The 18,421-nt window shown below is 49.1% G+C and overlaps 1 protein-coding gene across 2 annotated transcripts in view; it reads right to left on the bottom strand.

Moving 5' to 3' along the window:
- The window catches only part of GOLT1A (golgi transport 1A), a 44,153-nt gene extending 31,540 nt beyond the window's left edge, over positions 1-12,613 (bottom strand). For both annotated transcript variants that reach the window (XR_015296021.1, XM_086923472.1), the window contains exon 1: positions 12,491-12,613. Coding sequence is in view for 1 of the 2 variants with exons in the window: in XM_086923472.1 (XP_086779598.1) it covers positions 12,491-12,515 (25 nt within the window). In the remaining variant the exon portion in view is untranslated. The remainder of the gene's footprint in view (positions 1-12,490) is intronic.
- Positions 12,614-18,421: the final 5,808 nt, after the last annotated feature.

The following is an 18,421-nucleotide window of genomic DNA, read 5'->3' as shown; positions in this document are numbered from 1 at the left end:
CAGAGAACTGTTCAGCCAGCAGGTGACCTGCTTAATTCCAATGGTTAGCACTGAAATGTGGGCCTCTGCAGATCAATAGCTCCTTCTGGGCAATTTAGCGGACACCTGTTGCAAAGAAGTCTATGTTACCCTTAGGTTACAGGTCCCTATCAGCATAGGACAGTTGTGAGAAGAGTTGGTGAGGTTCAGAGATTTACCTGCAATCTGCAGATATCAAGTCCCCATCTCAATAGAATAGTCTGGGGGTCCATCATGAGGGAATCTGTGCATTTTACTCTCCATACCTTCTATATCCGAGAAAAGCCTACTCTCAGTCTAATTCCTGTCTGCGCCAGTCCTTCTTACTATAATTCTGTGATTGGTTGATGCCTTATTTTTTAGATCACAACCTCTCCTCTGTATAAAACCCTATTCATGTAATCTAATCTCCATGAACCTATCTATCTCAGTAACCATTCACCTGAAAACACATAGCACGCATTAAAGATCACACCTACCTGCTATTAATAAATCACAAAGTAAATGGAGTACAGCACATTACTAAATCACAAAAAACACTGGATTAACCACTAACCTTGGGTTCTGGAGTAGCATGCTACTCACCGTAAAGAGTTTCAATGACTCAACAGGGGTAGTAAGTGCTACTATATACATCCAATTACAATTTTCAATACATCATAGGTGTGCATTCTTGCAGAACCAAGTCAGATATTCATCCTTTCGAAGTCAACACAATGAATACATTTCAATGTGTTTGCTCTGTTCGCCCTAAGTTTGCAGGGTATGCCCAGACGTGGATCCCTTGCTCACTTTGCCACTGAATTCAAGCTAGCCTGGCTGATGAGGGCTGTTAGCCCGAAACCGGTCCCAGGATGCTTGTTTCGGGTCTAGGGAAGACATGGCTTGGCAGTTCAGGCTGGACTGTTCCCATGAGGCTCAGGGTGGAGACTGATTTGCATATAGCCATGTCTGAACTGGGGTGGTGAAGTGAGCTAAAGAATGATAATGGATTCAACCCAGATCTGTGACCGGGGGTGGGTGTCTGAAAAGTTTCAGCGCTCCGTCCATCATCTCCTTGTGTTTACATTTCAATTTAGCAATAATAGAATATGTTTCTGTCCCCAATTAATAGGTTAGCAAAATATGATAACGTGGTCAGGTTTGCTCCTTATAAAATTCATGCAGGATAAGAATACAGGATATGCTGCTAAACAGGTTTGCTGTGCTCTAACCTTTACCCTAAATCCCAGACTAGGAGTGGAATACAGAGGATTATTATTACTTCCTCTTCCTCACTTGTACCAACAAAGATAATTTCACATTGTGTTTGTGACTGTTCACAAAACTTTATCTCAAATAAGAAAACAAGAGAGCTCTACTTCAGCACCTCCAAGGTAACCCATCAGTGTTTCATAACTGCAGTTCAGCTGCAGACACTCTCTTGTAACCTCCCTCCCCGCCCCCTCCCCTGTTGGGACTCCCTTAGTAGCAACTTACTGGCCCTCCCCTGGAAATCTGTGTTGTCATTTCTGGGGTCTAATGCCCCTACCCCCTTCTCCAATATATCTGCAGTGTACTGTGTGTGTGGCAAGCCACATATATTATTTGACTGTTACACTCTCTAAAGGACCGTAAAATTACCATCTTTAATTACGCTGATGACTTGCAGTTGATAATTCCCTTGAATTCCCCGGACTCTGTTGCTGAGTTTCAGACAACAATGTTACATAAACAGCACTGGATGGACCTAAACCATCTCAAACTTAACCTGGGCAAGACAGAACTAGTATTGCCCGGGAAGAGTGAGCTTAGCTGGGGCCGGCACTTCTGCCCGACAGATATGGGCTCTCCTCCTACGGCATCCAACTCGGTTAAAAGCTTGGGCGTGATTATCAGTGCTGACCTCTCACTTAAAGGACAGGTGGGAGCGGTTGTATCCTCCAGCTTCTTCCAACTAAGAAAAATCAGGAAAATACTATGCATCTGTTCCTCTAAAAGGAAGCCTCTGCCTGACCCAGTGTGAGGGCTCCACTCCTCCCCCCTCTTTGTGTTGTATTCGGCACAGTTGTATGACACAAAATGATGGAACCCACCGACAGAATGTGATTTAGGGCCCCGACACATATCTCACAAATTCATTGGCTTTGAACTGAATCAGGACCCGTGAAGGGTTGCGCCCTGTAAACCTTATTGGAGAACTGTTTGAATTGAGACTGAACCTCCTTTAAAACACACAATACCACCAACTCCTGAAAAGGAGCACCCTTGCCATCCTCATTGAGACCAGTTCCAACCACAGTAATGAACTATTCAACATAGTCAGAAAGATCTCCAACCCCTCAGGTTCCAAGAACCTCATCATCCCTCCCAGAAAATCTGAGACACCCTGGTGACTACTCCACGACAAATCTCCTACAATTACAAAGACTTCAAGCCCCAACTCACCATCCCTGACTGCTTCAGCCTCATCGCTCCCACAGATGCAAACCCTGGCCACCTGGGAACAGCTTGCCACTCAAAACACCAGTGCCATCATGAACTCTGTCCACTCAGGAGCTACAATGGACCCCTGTCTCCACCACATTTTCAACCTGGGAAATAGGTCAATCAGTAACAAACTCACCACCATCCATGAATTGAAACAATCTGAAGTCAACCCCCTTCGCAATAAACTGTCCACTGACCCCAGCGAACTCAAGAACTTCCGTCCCACCTCTCTACTCCCTTTTCCGGCCAAGGTCCTTGGAAATACCAACCACCAACTCTCTGGAAAGCTAGTGAACAGCATTCTTCTGGACATGTTTCAGTCTGGATTCTATATCAACCACAGCACCGAAACCTCCCTCATCGCTGCCACCAACAACTTCAGAGCACTCTTGGACCGAGGAGAAACAGCGGCCCTGATCCACTTCGACCTCTCAGCAGCATTTAACACCTTATCCCACCACACCATTATCAAAAGGCTCCACCACATCGAAATTGAAGGGGAAACCCTCAGATGGATCATCTACTTCCTCACAAGAAGAACTCAGAGAATCCGCCTTCCTCCCTACACCTCCGAACACAAGAGCATTCTCAGAGGCGTCCTTCAAGGCTCATCCCTCAGCCCCACCCTATTCAACACCTACATGACCCCCTGCCCAACACTGTCAGAACCCATGGACTGAATATGGGGAACATCCTTTACGACGCGGATTTTACTCCGCAGTACCCTTACAACGCGTCTTTTACAACGCAAGTCGTAACCACGACTTGCGCTGGAGGGCGCTACAGGACAAGGAATAATTTAATTTACTATCCAACACCTTCCCTACTGTATGTAGGCTGGTGTTGGAATAGTAAATTAAAAAAATTCCTAAGTCTGCACCCCTCCAACGCAAGTCGTGGTAACGACTTGCGTTTAAAAAATGCGTTGTAAAGGTACGCGTGGTAAAACCATGCGTCGTAACGTCGTACATCCCTGAAGATCTTTTCCTATGCAACGACACCCAGCTCATCCTCTCACAATCAGAAGAGCCAGCCACTACGAGGAACAACTTCCACATAACTATTAACCTTGAATTTCTGGTCCACGTTTCTGGATTCCCAGCCATCTGGCATCAAACCCAGGCTGTCCAACCTGCATCCAGGCGACTGAGAAACTGCGGCATAAAGCAAATATATCATACACAGTAGGAGATAACTCTGTCCTATTGAATGAAGTAAACAGAACAAATAGTTATCTAGAAAGCTTCTGAAGTCTGCCATGGACACCTAAATCTTTCCCTATGTGAATACATTGGCCTTAGGGTCCCATAATATTTGTACTGTAGTGCCTTACCATGCAATTGCTATATTTGTGGTCATGTCCCAGCTCCAGAAAGGGTTAGGACCTTGTTTTTGTGCTATTGTTTATATTTTAATTCCCCATGCTCCTAAGTGTAAACTTAATGTGTATTCCTTCTCAAAGATATAGCTATAGGCTTAGGGGCCTATTTACAAGGAGGTCTGCGTCAAATTTGAATCACTAAATTTGGTACATGCACAACGCAAACCTTAAGTAAGATTTATGATTACAGCAATCTGGAGTAATGCAACATAGTGCAAGTCGATTTGTGGCGTTAATCTGCCGCAGGAAGGCATTCCATGGGCCTTGCGTGGGTTTACCTATGCAACTCAGATGGTTTTTGGCACATTCTCAGTTTTACCAGCACTAGTTTCAAAACTGGCATTTGGTACACAGCGTTGGTTGTAAGAGATATTTTCTTTGATTCTGATGCCAACATGGCCAGAAACATGATTTTTTTTTACCTGTTTATTAAAGTTTTGCATTGAGTAATACAATAAAAAACATACATATTGCCATACAGAACCAGTAGGTAGTCTGCAAGGTAGCGAGTACAACAGAACATTGCAGGGACATGATGACCCGATTTACATCAGTTCGAGCACAGTAACAGAATAGCATACCCCAGGTCACATATACAAGTAAAAAGAAAAAAAAAGAAAAGCCTTTTTCTATGCACCGCTTGTCATGTTTTCAATGCAATATGAGCATATTGTACGTGCTAGTATTGGTTGTATAGACACATTTTCGTATGGCTCCGCCATGTCGGTTCAATTAACCAAACATTTAAACGATCTTTTAGATAACATAAACCCAAACACAGAACTAAAGGGAGGGGTAAGGAAGGAAAGCAGGATCTCCACATTGGTATAACAGAAAAGTACTTTATCAAATATCAGTGCAGAAAATACGGTTTGTATAATTGTGCCCATTTGGTGCGTAGCGGCGTTAAGTCCACCATGGTGTGTTCCCTGATCGATTCTGCAAACCATTTCCCCAAATGTCTCCCAGTGCCCATTACGTACACATATTGTATTAAAAGAGGTGTAGGGGGCACCTGCGAGATTTAATCCCACCAGTGCCGTAGCATCGCCGTCCAAGCGGCATGATTCAGGAACCGGCCCGGGGGGACTCCTTCCTCTTTCATTAAGGAGAGGAACGGCCATAGCGCGCCAATTCAGTATAAATGTCCCAATGTGGTTATATCGGCCTCCAGCCAGTCAGGAATATACGATGCCTGAACTCGTCTCCTCGCCGTCAGCATACCTAGTAAAGGCAGAGCGAATGCATATGGTGTAACAGTCCTGGTGAGATGCAGCGCCCTGCGAAAACATTTCTGCGCAACCCGGACCAACAAGGGTAGTGGCTCAGAGGATCTGTTCTCGGGATGAAATAGGAAGAGGATCCTATCCTGGGAATACAGAAGCTCTTGTTCAGCTAAGTCTCACAAGTGTAGTTCCTCCACCCACTTCGCCAACCACAATATCTGGGATGCCAAAAAGTAGTGCTCTAGGTTGGGTAAGGCCAACCCACCCTGCGACCGTGGCAAGTACAGCTTTGTCAGTGCCACCCTATACCTTATGTTGTTCCAGATAAAAGCCCTGATGATCCCTTCAAGGGAACAAAAGATGGAAGCAGGTAGATAAAGCGGGAGATTGGCGAAATAATAAAGAAGACGTGGCAGCATAACCATCTTTATCAATTCCACCCTGCCTATAACACAAAGATTGAGAGTCTTCCAAAATTTGATTTGGGACTTTAGCGCTGTGACTGCCCTAGAGTTGTTGCCGTCTAGAAGATCACAATCATAGTGATAGATGTGCATACCCAAGTATCGGAACGCCACTGTCCGCCAGTGGGCCCCTAGATGAGGATCTTCCATTCCAGGGGCGAAGGGAAAAAGACAGGATTTTCCCCAGTGTACACCCCACCCGGATAATATAGCAAATGACCGCAAAATGTCCAGAATCACCCGTGGAACCACCCAGATGTCTTTGACATAGAGCAGGATGTCGTCTGAGTAGAGTGAGACTGCATGTAGGCCGTCCTCAAGGTTTATCCCCAATCCGGCATCGAATTTCGTAGTGCCATCGCCAGTGGCTCTATTGACGAGGCAAAAATTAACGGGGAGAGAGGGCACTCTTGTCGGCACCCCTATCTATCAGTATGGGTTTGGAGAACAGAGTTCCCAGACACATTCAAACTGTAGGATGACAATATAGCAACCTAATGAGGCTTAGATGTATGGCCCAAATCCAAAGCAATGGAGTACGGCAAACAGATACAACCACTCAGCTGTATCAAATGCCTTCTCCAGGTCTAATATGACCATTCCCGCTGTAGGCCATTCTACAGTGCATCACAAGGAACAGCTGACGAATGTTAAGTGATGTGTTCCGAGCAGGCACAAACCCATTTTGGTCTCGATGAACCAATTGTGGGATAACCAGCTCCAATCTGCCAGCTAATATGCCTGCCAAGATTCTGCAATCCCTGTTCAATAATGCCAGAGGGCGGTATGTGCCTGTAGTGGTGGGATCTTTACCCGGCTTGGGAAGAGCAATCAGTGTAGCCTCCATCATTGAGGTAGGGAGGGAGAGGTTCTCTTGTGCTTCTGTGTATACTTTGAGTAATTGCGGGCTCAGGGGTCAGCATATGATTTGTAAAATTTGTGGGGGAACCTGTCAGGTCCCGGCACCTTTCCAGCTGGCAATGCCCTCATTGTGCCTCTAACCTCTTCCAGCGTGCACAGGCCATCTAGCTACATCCGCTGTTCTTGTGTCAAGGTCAGAAATGAAAGGCTATCTAGGAACTCCTGCAACGCTATTTGAGGAACCCTCCAGTCAGACCTGTACGGTTATGTAAAATGTGAAGATAACTCGACATGTATTTTCACGCTGCATAAATTTGAGCTCTCCATCCCGGGAACAAAGAGCTTTAATGGGCCCAGCCGACAGCTCCTGCCTGATCAACCGGGCCAACAGCAGCCCTGACTTATCCATTTTGGCATGTTTGGAAACAGAGTGTGCCACAAACTTGAGGCAACGTTGTCGTTCTGAGAGCTCTGCATGCTTCTTACGTGCTTCCAACACAGAGTACATTTCACATTATGACCGATCGCTCCCGACTCCAGTGCTAGTAGTTTACTTTCTACCTCAATCAGGTCCGACTCTACCTGCTCCACAACCCACATCCTAGTCCCAGACATTTCCCTCTTATAGTGACCTTTATGGCTGCCCATTCCACTGAAGAAGATGAAGCAGTCCAAGAGTTAAGCTTGAAGTACTCCCCTATAGCCTCTCCAACTGCCTCCTGAAAAACGAGTCTTCCGGCAGTGCCGCTGTAATCTCCAGGTAGGGACACCGGGAACTCCACCCTCCCAAACCAGTGTGACACTGTGTGGATTGTGATCCGAGTGTGTACATCCCCAATAATTTGAGCCAGCAATGTAAGGAAGTAAGGGAGATCCAAAAAACCTGCCTAAGCTGACATGTAGAAGAAGGAGTAGATCCTCACCCCGGGATTACGATGTCTCCAGACATCGATTAAACCCCAGCCATATGCCCAACCATTTAGCACTACAGAGTTGGCCATGGCAGCCATGCCCCGGAGCAAGGGAAAGGATCTATCCACCCCTGTCTCTAGGACACTGTTAAAGTTCCCACCCAGTACCAGGGGACATCATGCGATTTCTGCATCACGAGGGACAGCTGACTGAAGAACTGACCCTGATCTACCATTGTGGCATATATGTTTCCCAGCAATATGTGTTGTCCGTCCAATCTGCCTCTTATGAGCACATATCCCTGTCCATCGCAAATGGTTTCCCCGGGTGTACCCAAATAAGAACCCCCCTAGCAAATAAAGAGTAGTTCTAGGCATATTTCCTGCCCCTTCATCTGCGCTGAAGCTTGGTCATTTCTACCATATTCAAGTACGTCTCCTGTAGGAGTGCTATATGCATATTCTTTTGCTTAAGATAGGAGTAAACAACTTATCTGCAGGATGGTGCTCGGAGACCCCTACCATTCCAGGTAACTATTGTGTGACCCATCCCAGAGCTAAGTTATGTGAGCGATAAATATCTTCTCAGGCTTCCCACACACCCCGAAGTGATAGTCGGGTATGCACTGCAGTATCTTAAATACCCCCGGGGAGATTCTGTGATAGAGGAAAAAAGGGATCAGCCAACAAGGCAGAGCGAAAACATCACAAGGGCCACCCCCATAACCTTGAGGTGCCATCCAAACTTGATAGAAAACAGCGCAATCATGTGCCCTACTGGTTCCTAAGATGTGGAAGAGGCAGGGGGACGTGTAACCATGAAAGGTGTACCGTTGTGAATCCCCCCTGTAACATCAAGTTAAACATCACCAAAAAATTGCAATAAAGAGGCAGCACCCAGGAGCACAGAGACACACCTCATGCACCACCCCATATCTCAAAACATATCCAGTGCACATAACCGCATATAAACTTCTTACCCACAGCAGTTCAGGTGACATTACTAGTATTGGGTATCAGGCCCAGTCTCTTTCATACAATACCATCCACTGTCTGAGGAGTGAAATCTGGCATTCTCAGTGAGATCTTGTCTGATGAGGAGTCAGCTATCGAGAATCCACTGGTCTCTGAGGAGTGAAGGGGAGTGTCCGCTTTATCCTCTGTCTGCACCGCATCTCCCAACTGCTCTGCAATGCGTACCACCGCCTGTTGCTCTTTGCGAATCTGGTCCGGACCCGGTGCTGCAGCTGAGCCAAGAAATCGCCTCCTAAGTCGCTGCTGTTGGGGGCCTCCTCTGCCTGTCCTATCAGCCCACGCAGCTTTGGTGCCTGTAGGCCGTGGGCCTAAGTATTGACCCGACTTTTCGATCCAGTCCCAGGCATCCTGGGGCGTATCGAAGAACCTTGACTTTCCTTCAAAGACCACACAGAGCTAAGCCGGAAGCAGCACTAAGTAAAAGATATTCAGCTGCCGGAGCTGCTACTTAGCAGGCAGGAAGGACCCACGTTGGCTGGACTTTCATTGTGTAGTCTGGGAAAAACACACCGTAGCATTTTCGAATTTGACCTTGTCCAATTTCCTCGTCTCTCGTAAGATCACATTGCGGTCTTTAAAGTGCAGCATTTTAAAGATGAGCAGACGTGCTCTGTCGCCCGGGGCCAGCTTCCTGCCCGGGTGCGATGCGCCCTCTTGATAGTGAAGAATAGAGAAAACTCTGTGCTAGGTAGTATTTCCTTGAGCCAGCGCTCCATGAAGGTGACCGTATCTTCGCCTTCCGCCCCTTCCGGCAGTCCAATCAGTCGACATTGTTCCTCCTGGAGCAGCCTTCCGCATCTTCCATCCGCTCCTCAAGGTATCGGATCCTGGCCTCATGAGCATTCTGTTGCTTTTCCTGAAATTCTATGGCCCGCTTCAGTTCCCCTATCTCTTGCTTCACAGCGGTGACCCTTTCTTTCACTTTCTGATGGTCGGCGTGAAGTAGGTTAAGGTCCAAAGCCACTTTGTCCAGCTTGGCTTCCATCGATGTAAGGGAACATTCAATAGCATTCAGGATTGCGTCCAAATGGTCCTCTGAGATCTTCTGTCCCTCCACGCGTTGCAAATGCTCCATTTCGGAATTGCCCACTGTCTGCGACGAGGCCCTCAAACCAGTGCCCCTGGTGCGTCCTATTGTTTCAACAGGTGTCGCCTTACTTGCCACCGGGATTTCAGAACATCCGGTGAGGTGGATCAGCGCACTGAGCTGGGCGCACAAAAAGTTGCCTGCATACCATGCAGGGGTATGCCTCCCACAAGCGAACCCAACCATCGACTGGGCACCAGTCTTTCAATGGACAACCAATGCATGAGGTGTGGTGCAGCCTCAAAGAGCCCCCTGCTTGCTACGTGCGTGGGTCTGGTCCCAATATCCCGCTAGTAGTCTCCCAATGTCACACAGGCATGACCTGGGGTCTCTGTGGCGTCAAGCTGTCTAGCATCACAATTCCTTCAGCAGTCTTCCCCCTATCAGCAGGGCGAGCACTCGCATTCCGCTGCGTCAAGGGCCTCCGCAAAGCTCCCAGAGCCCACCGGCTCCCGCCATCATTATATCATACCTGCCAGTACTTGTGGGCCGCGCTTTCCTTCCCTCCCCGTCTCCCATCTTTGGTGCTGATCTGCAGCTCTCCAGTACTGTCACAGGGGGGCACTGGGTCATCACACAACCCTTGCATGTCAATGCACAATTACACCCTTAGAGCTCAGAGGGGCCACAGCCAGTATTAGATGGCCCCCACAGTCGCTCCACATCTGCAGTGCAACACTCCGCTCTGCTCGGCTCCGGGCCAGAGGGCCCGAGGGTCCAGCACCTCCTCCACCAAGCCTAGTTTTGCAGCCCGAGCCGCTCAGCAGGGCATCTGCTCACTGCGCCTGCCTGTTCTCATGGGCCGCGCCCTATTTTCTTCCACGGCTCTCTCTGTGGGCAACCGTCCAGACTAGTGCCTGCACAATTTCAGTGGCTGCGGGATGTCATTCGCGCTCCTCTCACCATTTATGGCACAGTGGGCCAGTGCACCGTAGTACTCTCAGCAGGGGCCGCATCTAGCAGCAGCCTGCCCCTGCCATCACTTCTTGGCAGCAGCTCCACTCACCATTTCATATAGACCCCCAATCAGGAGGCCCGAGAGCCCGGCGCCTCCGCTTTCAGGCTACACTCCACCGCTTAATCCGCTCATACTACACTGCCGGAGTGCAACACCCAGGGACCTCCCTTGATCTTCCCGTCTGCCGTTGGACACCAGGTCCCCCAGACCTTGCAGGCTACTGCCAACTATGTGCTAGTCGACACCATGCTCCCACAGTCACTGCTGATGGTGCGGAACCGGACCCGTCCCGTGTACCTCCGTCTTCTGCTGATCTTCCAAGCGTGATGTGGCCGACCTCATTGGTCTCCTTCAGTAGCCTCGGAGCCCGTTCCTCCGACCCCGATGGGTCTTCTATCGCTCCTCTGGCTCAGTGCACTCAAAATATCCATAATCCAAGAGCCGCTGCCAGCCGGGGCCCTACCACAGGCATCCAAGTCGTTCTGTGTTGATTGCGGCCTTCCAGCCGCTCTCTGGAGCTTCCACGCAGCTACCGCTCATGGGCTCACAGTGCCCAGTCCACACCTTGAAGACCCCCCGGGGGACTCACAGGGTCCATATACTCAGTCCTGGGGTTGAATGCTGATTCGATGCCGGATAATTATACCAGATTACGGGGATGGAAGGCAGCGTAAAATTAAAGCGTGTCTGCCATGCTGCCCCGGCAGGCCATGCCCCGGAAACATGATTTATTGATGAGAACCTTTTTGACTGAACTTTAGGAATAGGATATATACAAATAAAGGACAAAACGAGCTTGCACTCAATATGAAGGTTTTTTTACCCACTGATATAAGCACTGGTGTGAGGACACAAAAGTTCTGGAGAAGTCTCTGGGAAGAGACGAAACGTGCTGGCTACATTGGCTATATTGATGAAAAATATGTGAAAAAGAACATTAATAAAGGAATAAAAATATGTTTTTAGAAACAAACTGCAATGGAGTCTGTGCATTGTGTAACCTCGATTATATGAAATGTACAATCATTTTTGTACGGGGTGTACAGTAAGTGCTGATCATTTGTGTTAAAATAATTTGGAGATGTATATCCTTATATAGATGTTTAAGAGGCTAATCCTCCAGATTCGAGCACCACTCCTTCTCAGGGAACACGTAACGAGGAGAAATATCTCTATTTTTACTTGTTTCTTCATCTTTCTAATGTGCTGCATTCTGCTGCACACATAGAAAGAGGAATATGCCTCCCAGGCATGCAACATAGCCACACTTGCAGCCCATTGTGTGCCAGCACATGAGAAAGCACAGAAATATGGCGCATGGCCTTAAAACAATACATTCCTTCCCTTCCGGTGTCACGCATTGCAGCGCAACAAGGATGACTTGCTGCGCTGCACTGCTTGACTTATTCGTAAATAGGCCCCATAGTCTATCGAATGTAAATACTGGTGTCATACAGTATGAGTTACAAAGAAAAGGCAACCTCTTACACACCCACACACCCGTTGGCTGCTCAGTTTGCTACAGTGGTGACTCAAAAGTGACTTGGCTATACAGTTAGACTGAAACTATATTCGAGGGCCTCCAGCTCTAATATTAAGCAACAGTGTCAACCATTTTTAGTGCCCAGTAGCTACCGACCGTTTCAGGACACAGTCTCCGCACATATTGAGCGGGACAGAGACTTATTTTAATCATCAGCCTTTGACGAGAGAAGGAGGGAAAGGGTAGAAAGAGAGGGGCAGAAAACAGTTACAAAGGGATTAACAATACCGTGCATGATGAGTGAGATACAGGGCCAAGGGGTGTGGTGGTGAACGAAAGAGACATGAGTGAAATACGGCCATAGTGTGCGGCGGCAATGTCGACATACAAATTAAGGACTTTGGTTTATATTCGACGGACAAGAGACCCGAGCTCTCGGAGGAGGCTGCCTTGCCCCCCCCCCCCTCACCCCCCCCCCCGTTAACCCCCTCCCCCCAGTATAACCGATGTTCACTCTACTAACTGAAACAACACACGGCCTGTCTAGGGTAGACCCCTGCGCGAGGCGGGCACGCGCTTCCCTCTGTCGGTACTCACTTTGGAATTCAGTTATGGAAATCATCTCGTCGACGTGGGCGCGTCGGGCGCGAGGAGACGAGCCGCCGTCCTGCGTAGATTCCTGCGGCTGCCTCTTCCACGTGATTCATTCCAGTGACCTTTAACCGGGCATGTAAAAGTCGGCGAGCTGGCAAATTATTAATGGAAAACTCCCGTATGGAAACCCTACCCGACACCGGCCCTCACCAATGCAAGGCTGATAGGGCCGGGGTAGTGACGACAAGATAGTACAGGTAAAGAGTTGCTGCCTATTTTAGTGTGGTAACTGGGCATGAGGGGTGGACAGAGGGACGGTCTGTGGAAACTCAGACATGACACCTGATTCAACACTAGATACCTGGACCCTGCGTTGGTAACCCCGGAGGACGTCTGATCACCACAATTAAGCTGGTGTGATAGATACGGTACATCATGATTTCAAATCGGAAGTGGGCTGGCCTAGGGAGTAGATGGGATAATCATGGAGAGCCCATTTAGATCTATACGACTGATTGAGATGGAGTAGGGTCAGTTGTATGCCTTTCCATCTTCTAAGGGCAGAGCTTCACGTACAGCCATTTTGATCGGCGTAGTTGAGTTGTTGTCAGGGACGTAGGCAGCCGCATTAGACATTAGACCACAGCTTTCCAAACTTTTCATGTTGGTGACACACCTTTTTGTGAAAAAAATTTCAGGGACACGGTAACGCGAGCGAGCGCAGCGAGCTAGCCCGAACCACCCACAACCCCACACACAACCCACACACAACCCCACATACACAACCCCACACACACACACGTCCACACCAGTGCTTAATTTGTAAAATATGAAGTGCAGGTGCTGAACATTTTTTCTGAGACCACACCCACTTTTTAGTGCCCCGCCCACTCTCGACACTGGCTCCACCCACTTTATTAGCTCCACCCACATGTTCAAGTGGCACTGCTAATAGTCAAATATAATACCAGATCTGAATTTCAGAAAGGGAGCCTTCGTAAGGTTTTGATAGGAGGTTCCCTGTGGCGTGAACCATTTTGAAAAAGATGAAAGCAAATGTGCATTTAAAGCACAAGTTTGGAATAAGAAGGCCGTGCCATGGGAAAAATTCAGAAAGCAGGAAACCACAGCATAAATGGAAACGTCATTGGGGGAAAGCAAGTAATTTCATTATGGCAGCTAGAAATAGGTTCCTGCTTCTCAACAGAACTCAGAAAATGTGAGGAATGGAAGCATATGCAATTTACCCCTGGCCAACAAATCAAAGAATTTTAGCATCACTTTATTTTGATGAGACGTTTTGAGAATAAATGAGGCACTAAGAGACAAGACGTGGTGTATATGTCAAGTGTAAAACAATATGTTCCCTGATACTTGGACTCGTAAAATGTTTGAAATGTGGAAGAGGTTGTATTTTAAAATAATTCAACATTAACTTTTGCCAAAAGCCAAATAATAAAATCAGGCTTCGCAGCACACAGCGCTCCTTTCCGTAAGAAGTTACAGAATGTCTTTGATAAGACAGTAAATCACTCGGGGAGTAGGGGGTGGGGGGAAGAGGTCAGTCCTTCTCTTGCAGGGCTGTGCGCACATCGGATGGTCAGATCGATGCCACCATGCAGCCCCTGCATGCACTCGTTTGCAGTTGGAACAGTCTATGCTGGGGTTGAGGATACATTTGTAGTTTAGATGTTTACCCCCACCTATGAGTGTGATATCTGATATGCATTCTCCTGTAGGTTTATGGGACCTTTTTGCCGCAGTGGAAGTGCCCCTGCAGCCAGCTGCTGCGTCCACCATGGCACCATCTATAGGTTCACCGACCGTGGCCTGTGTCCACCAATGAACATTCCGTCTTATCAGCGCCTGGAGCCAGGCCTTGTGGTGCATCCGTATGTGTCGCTGACTGCCCGTGCCATGCAGCAGTCTGGGCAAGCTTCACGGGCTGCTGTGCGCAGTCCCCCTGCTCCTGCCGGGTGTGAAGAGCAGCTCGCCTACTGTACAGTTTAGTTTCTAAGCATATCAATATACCGGCGATTTACATTGCGAACTCACTTTAAATCAGTAATTCAGCCAAGCGTAAATGTAAGGGAATCCCGGAATCATTATTCATACCGGAATAAACTAAGTGTGGGATAACGTCGAGTACTGATAACATCAGACGACTACTCACTCTGCCTAGTAGTACTAGTGCGTAATTGAAAGTTTAGTGCGTGCTTCTGTTCTTCATTTTTTTTTCTTACCGTTATCGAGGATGGTGGGGCCGGCCAGCAGGCCAGGACACACACACACACGGAGTGCTGGTGGCTGCAGTAGTAGTACTCCTGAGTGCCACGATCAGACGGCGGCCAGCCAGGCACAGTGTAGTGACCGGTCCGTCACGCCATCACCACAGTGCACAGGACAGCACACCAGTACTGGACAGCACACAAGAGCCCAGGCCAGCTCCCAAGTTTGTCGACGTCGGCGCACTCGTTGGTCTCGGGAGTGGGGACTCGGGCCGGGCGGCTAAGGCCAGGGTAAGGGCTAAGTACTCACTGACTAACTTACTTAAATAAATCGTCGTGAGTCTCAGGGGATGGAGCTGCCTCAGGCAGGTGGCATGGGGAACTGCTGCGCAGGCAGCGCGGTTATGCTGGGGCGTGGCTCACTAGCTCATCACGGCTGCCTGCAACTGGTGACTGGGCAGAGCCAAAGTCAAAAAAATCTGCGCGCGCTTCCGCGCGCACACTCCGCACAACCCCCGACTGGCCCCAGCCCCAAACCCCCATAAAAACCAGGGCAGCTCGCTCCAGTCCAGGACCAGCCCCCACCAACTTCCGCAACCAGCCCACCCACCTGGCAAAACAGAAACTATCTCAACAACTCTTCTCTGGCTGGCCGCGCCGAAACGAAAGTTACGATTCTATGAAACAGAAACAAACACTGAGTGACTGCACAAGTGCACATTATATATGTTTTTTTATTTAATCATACTGCATAATATATATATTTTATTTATTAATTATCGGACGGGCTCACTCAGTCAGTCCCTGCCAACAACGGTGCAACTTGCAAGTACTAAAGAGAGAGAAGACGCCCCGGGCCGTCACGCCGGTGAGTGTGTTGATTCGTGACGATTTGAAATTGACACACATGATGAGACTTGGGCGGCGGCCGCAGGGCGCAGGATAATAATTGACACTGACACTGACTGAATCTCAGAATGCACAAGACAGACACGGTAGACACCACCACACGCACGCTGCGGGGCGACCCAGGCCTGCAGTGCACAGAGCAGAAGAAGCAAGCAACTGCAAGCGCAAGCAGCAGGTGAACAACGACGCACAGCAGAAAATTCATAGACCCGGCCCTGACATTTAAGTGCCGGTGCTAAGCACCGGATAGCACTGGCACAAATTAAGCACTGGCCCACACAGACACCCACACACACACCCACACAACCCCCCCCACACACACACACCCACACAACCCCACCCCCCCACACACACAACCCCACACACACCAAACCCCACCTCCCCCCCACACACACACACCCACACAACCCCCCACACACACAACCCCACATCCCCACACACACAGCCCCACACACACACACACACTAGAGCTGGAATTAAAACCAAAAGTTCCAGATCACCAGGTCACCAGTAGTTTCGCCCCTAGACTAAATCTCTGTGGTATAGAATCCCAGAATGTTGCATGTTCTTGGAGGAATTCTGTCTCGTAAAACTCTGCTCTTCATGGCCACACTTTTGATCTAGTATCCTGGCTTCAGCTGGGTTTGCTTTTCCTCGCAGTGGGCACTGCCCTCACTGCAGTGAGAGCCACCACTTCTCCCCATTCTTATGCTTTCTCTCGTGCTTTTCTCTCACTTTAATCACCCGGCTCTCTTCCTCTTGTTGTATTTCTCCTCCTGTGTTTCACCCCCTCCCGTCTCCTATCACACCTCTGCCCCCAGAGGTCACCCTTCAGTGCATGGCCTCTTCCCAGAAGCTGCTCTTAGAATGTGTGCCTTTCCATTCCTGGTGCACTACAGCTCTCACTCAGGTGGACCTCTCTCCAGGGCCACCTCCTGTCTCTGGCGAAGACTAGAGGGCACATGTCCTGCACCCCCTTCTTTCCCCCATGCCACATCTCTACTGCCTGGTAATGTTTGCTTTTGTAATTTGCTCTTTTGTAATGTTCTCATGTATTAGTTCTGTTCCTATTGTGAAGTGCTCTGACACCTTCGGGTAAAGTCCGCGCTATATAAAAACGCATAAATAAATAAACAAATAAAGGTCTCAGAGCGTTTACACGTGCACCAGTTGCATTACACACAGACACATCCATTTTTAGACACGGGGAGTTTATGCTATTTACCCATGTTAGACCTGGCCCCCTTGGCGTCGGTACCCTTACATTACTCTCCCTGACCTCCCCTCCCCGCAGCCCCCTTTATGTAACCCGGGCCTCTGCCCTCACCAACCCCGGGGAAGTAAAAAAGACACCAGTATAGCAACCCGATCCCCCGGACTCCTGAAGCCCAGCCCTAGAACGAAACAGTTCCCAGCCTAACTAGACTGCACCCGTCCTAAGACCCCTGGCTCCGAAAAACCCCCACGCAGGGCCTGGAACCAAGAAGAACAGGAGCGCCAAACGCTCATGCCAGGCCTCGGAGCAGCGAGCCTTTCCCAAAGGAGGGGGTGTAGGAGTTTCGATCCCACCTCCTACCTCCCCCAGAGATGACCCCACTCCCCGCTGGTTGCCTGGGCATCGGGCAGCAAAACTTCAAAGAAGCCAGACACCCAGCTGGCAGGAAGCCCTCGATCAACGCCGGTGTGTGCGAGTTTCTGTAGCATAAACTCCGCTGGAAGGTCTCAGAGCGCTTTACACGCACACCAGTTGCATTACACACAGACACATCCATTTTTAGACACAGGGGAGTTTATGCTGAGCGAGGCTGGAGTCTCATTCTCCTATATCGTCCGGCCGCCCCTGACGTCATCATATCACATCCCGCGACACACCTACGCATGGGGCGCGACACAGTAATGTGTCGCGCCACACAGTTTGGAAAGCCGTGCATTAGACTAACGCATTTCAGTGTGGTGATCTGCATCACTGCACCAAAATGTATGGTCATGCATTTATAGCGTTTCAGCTGTTCGTAGGAGCGCAGCTATTTAGCACCTCCACTGACTGCCAAAGCTGTTAACTTGGGGATGTTGAGTTGTCAGGGTAGCAGGCCTGGGAGTATGTAGGCCCCCAGACAATTACAACACGGACACTGGTGAGTAGATCCGGTAAAGAACCACAAGGCCTTTCCCCCGGGTCTCCTTTATTCCTTTTCACCCCTCCCCTGCTGGCATCAAACACTCCCTGCAATCTGGAGGGTCCACACAGTGAAACACTCCTCAGACCGTCCCACAGGGGGAACAGCCCACCAATATAACAATCCTCCTTTATTTTAAACAAAATAATACAGCAGATCCAATACAAGGGTGTCAAAACCGATGCAGGAGACCCCCCCCCCCCCCGCTCAAGGTAAAGAAGACGAAGGGCGAACAGAAGAATAGAGAGAGAGAGAGAGAGAAACAATTTGCTTTACTATATTTTGCACAAACACAAAGTCCTTCAGAAGAGAAGACCTTGAGGGACTTGGTCTAAGATGGTAACTTCAATTTCTGTGAAGACCACCATCCTCCAGAACATCAACAAGCCTGTTCGCTGGTGAACAGGGACGGGCAACAGGAACACTCTGGGTACCTGGCTCCGTTGGAGGACACATGCCAGTCTCTGCAGCTTCAGCAGGTCCCATGTCAGGTGCAGCAGGTGGAGGGTCCCCACCCCTGAGAGATTCTAGAGGGACACCACCACCACCATGTCCAACTTCCCCATTCACGGCTCCAAAGGATGCCCCCGCATCGGGACAACCAGGGCCTGGTACAGTTT

The sequence above is a fragment of the Lissotriton vulgaris genome, chromosome 5, assembly GCF_964263255.1.
Source record: "Lissotriton vulgaris chromosome 5, aLisVul1.2, whole genome shotgun sequence".
Lineage (NCBI taxonomy): Eukaryota > Metazoa > Chordata > Amphibia > Caudata > Salamandridae > Lissotriton > Lissotriton vulgaris.
This window is presented reverse-complemented; position numbering and strand designations above follow the sequence as displayed.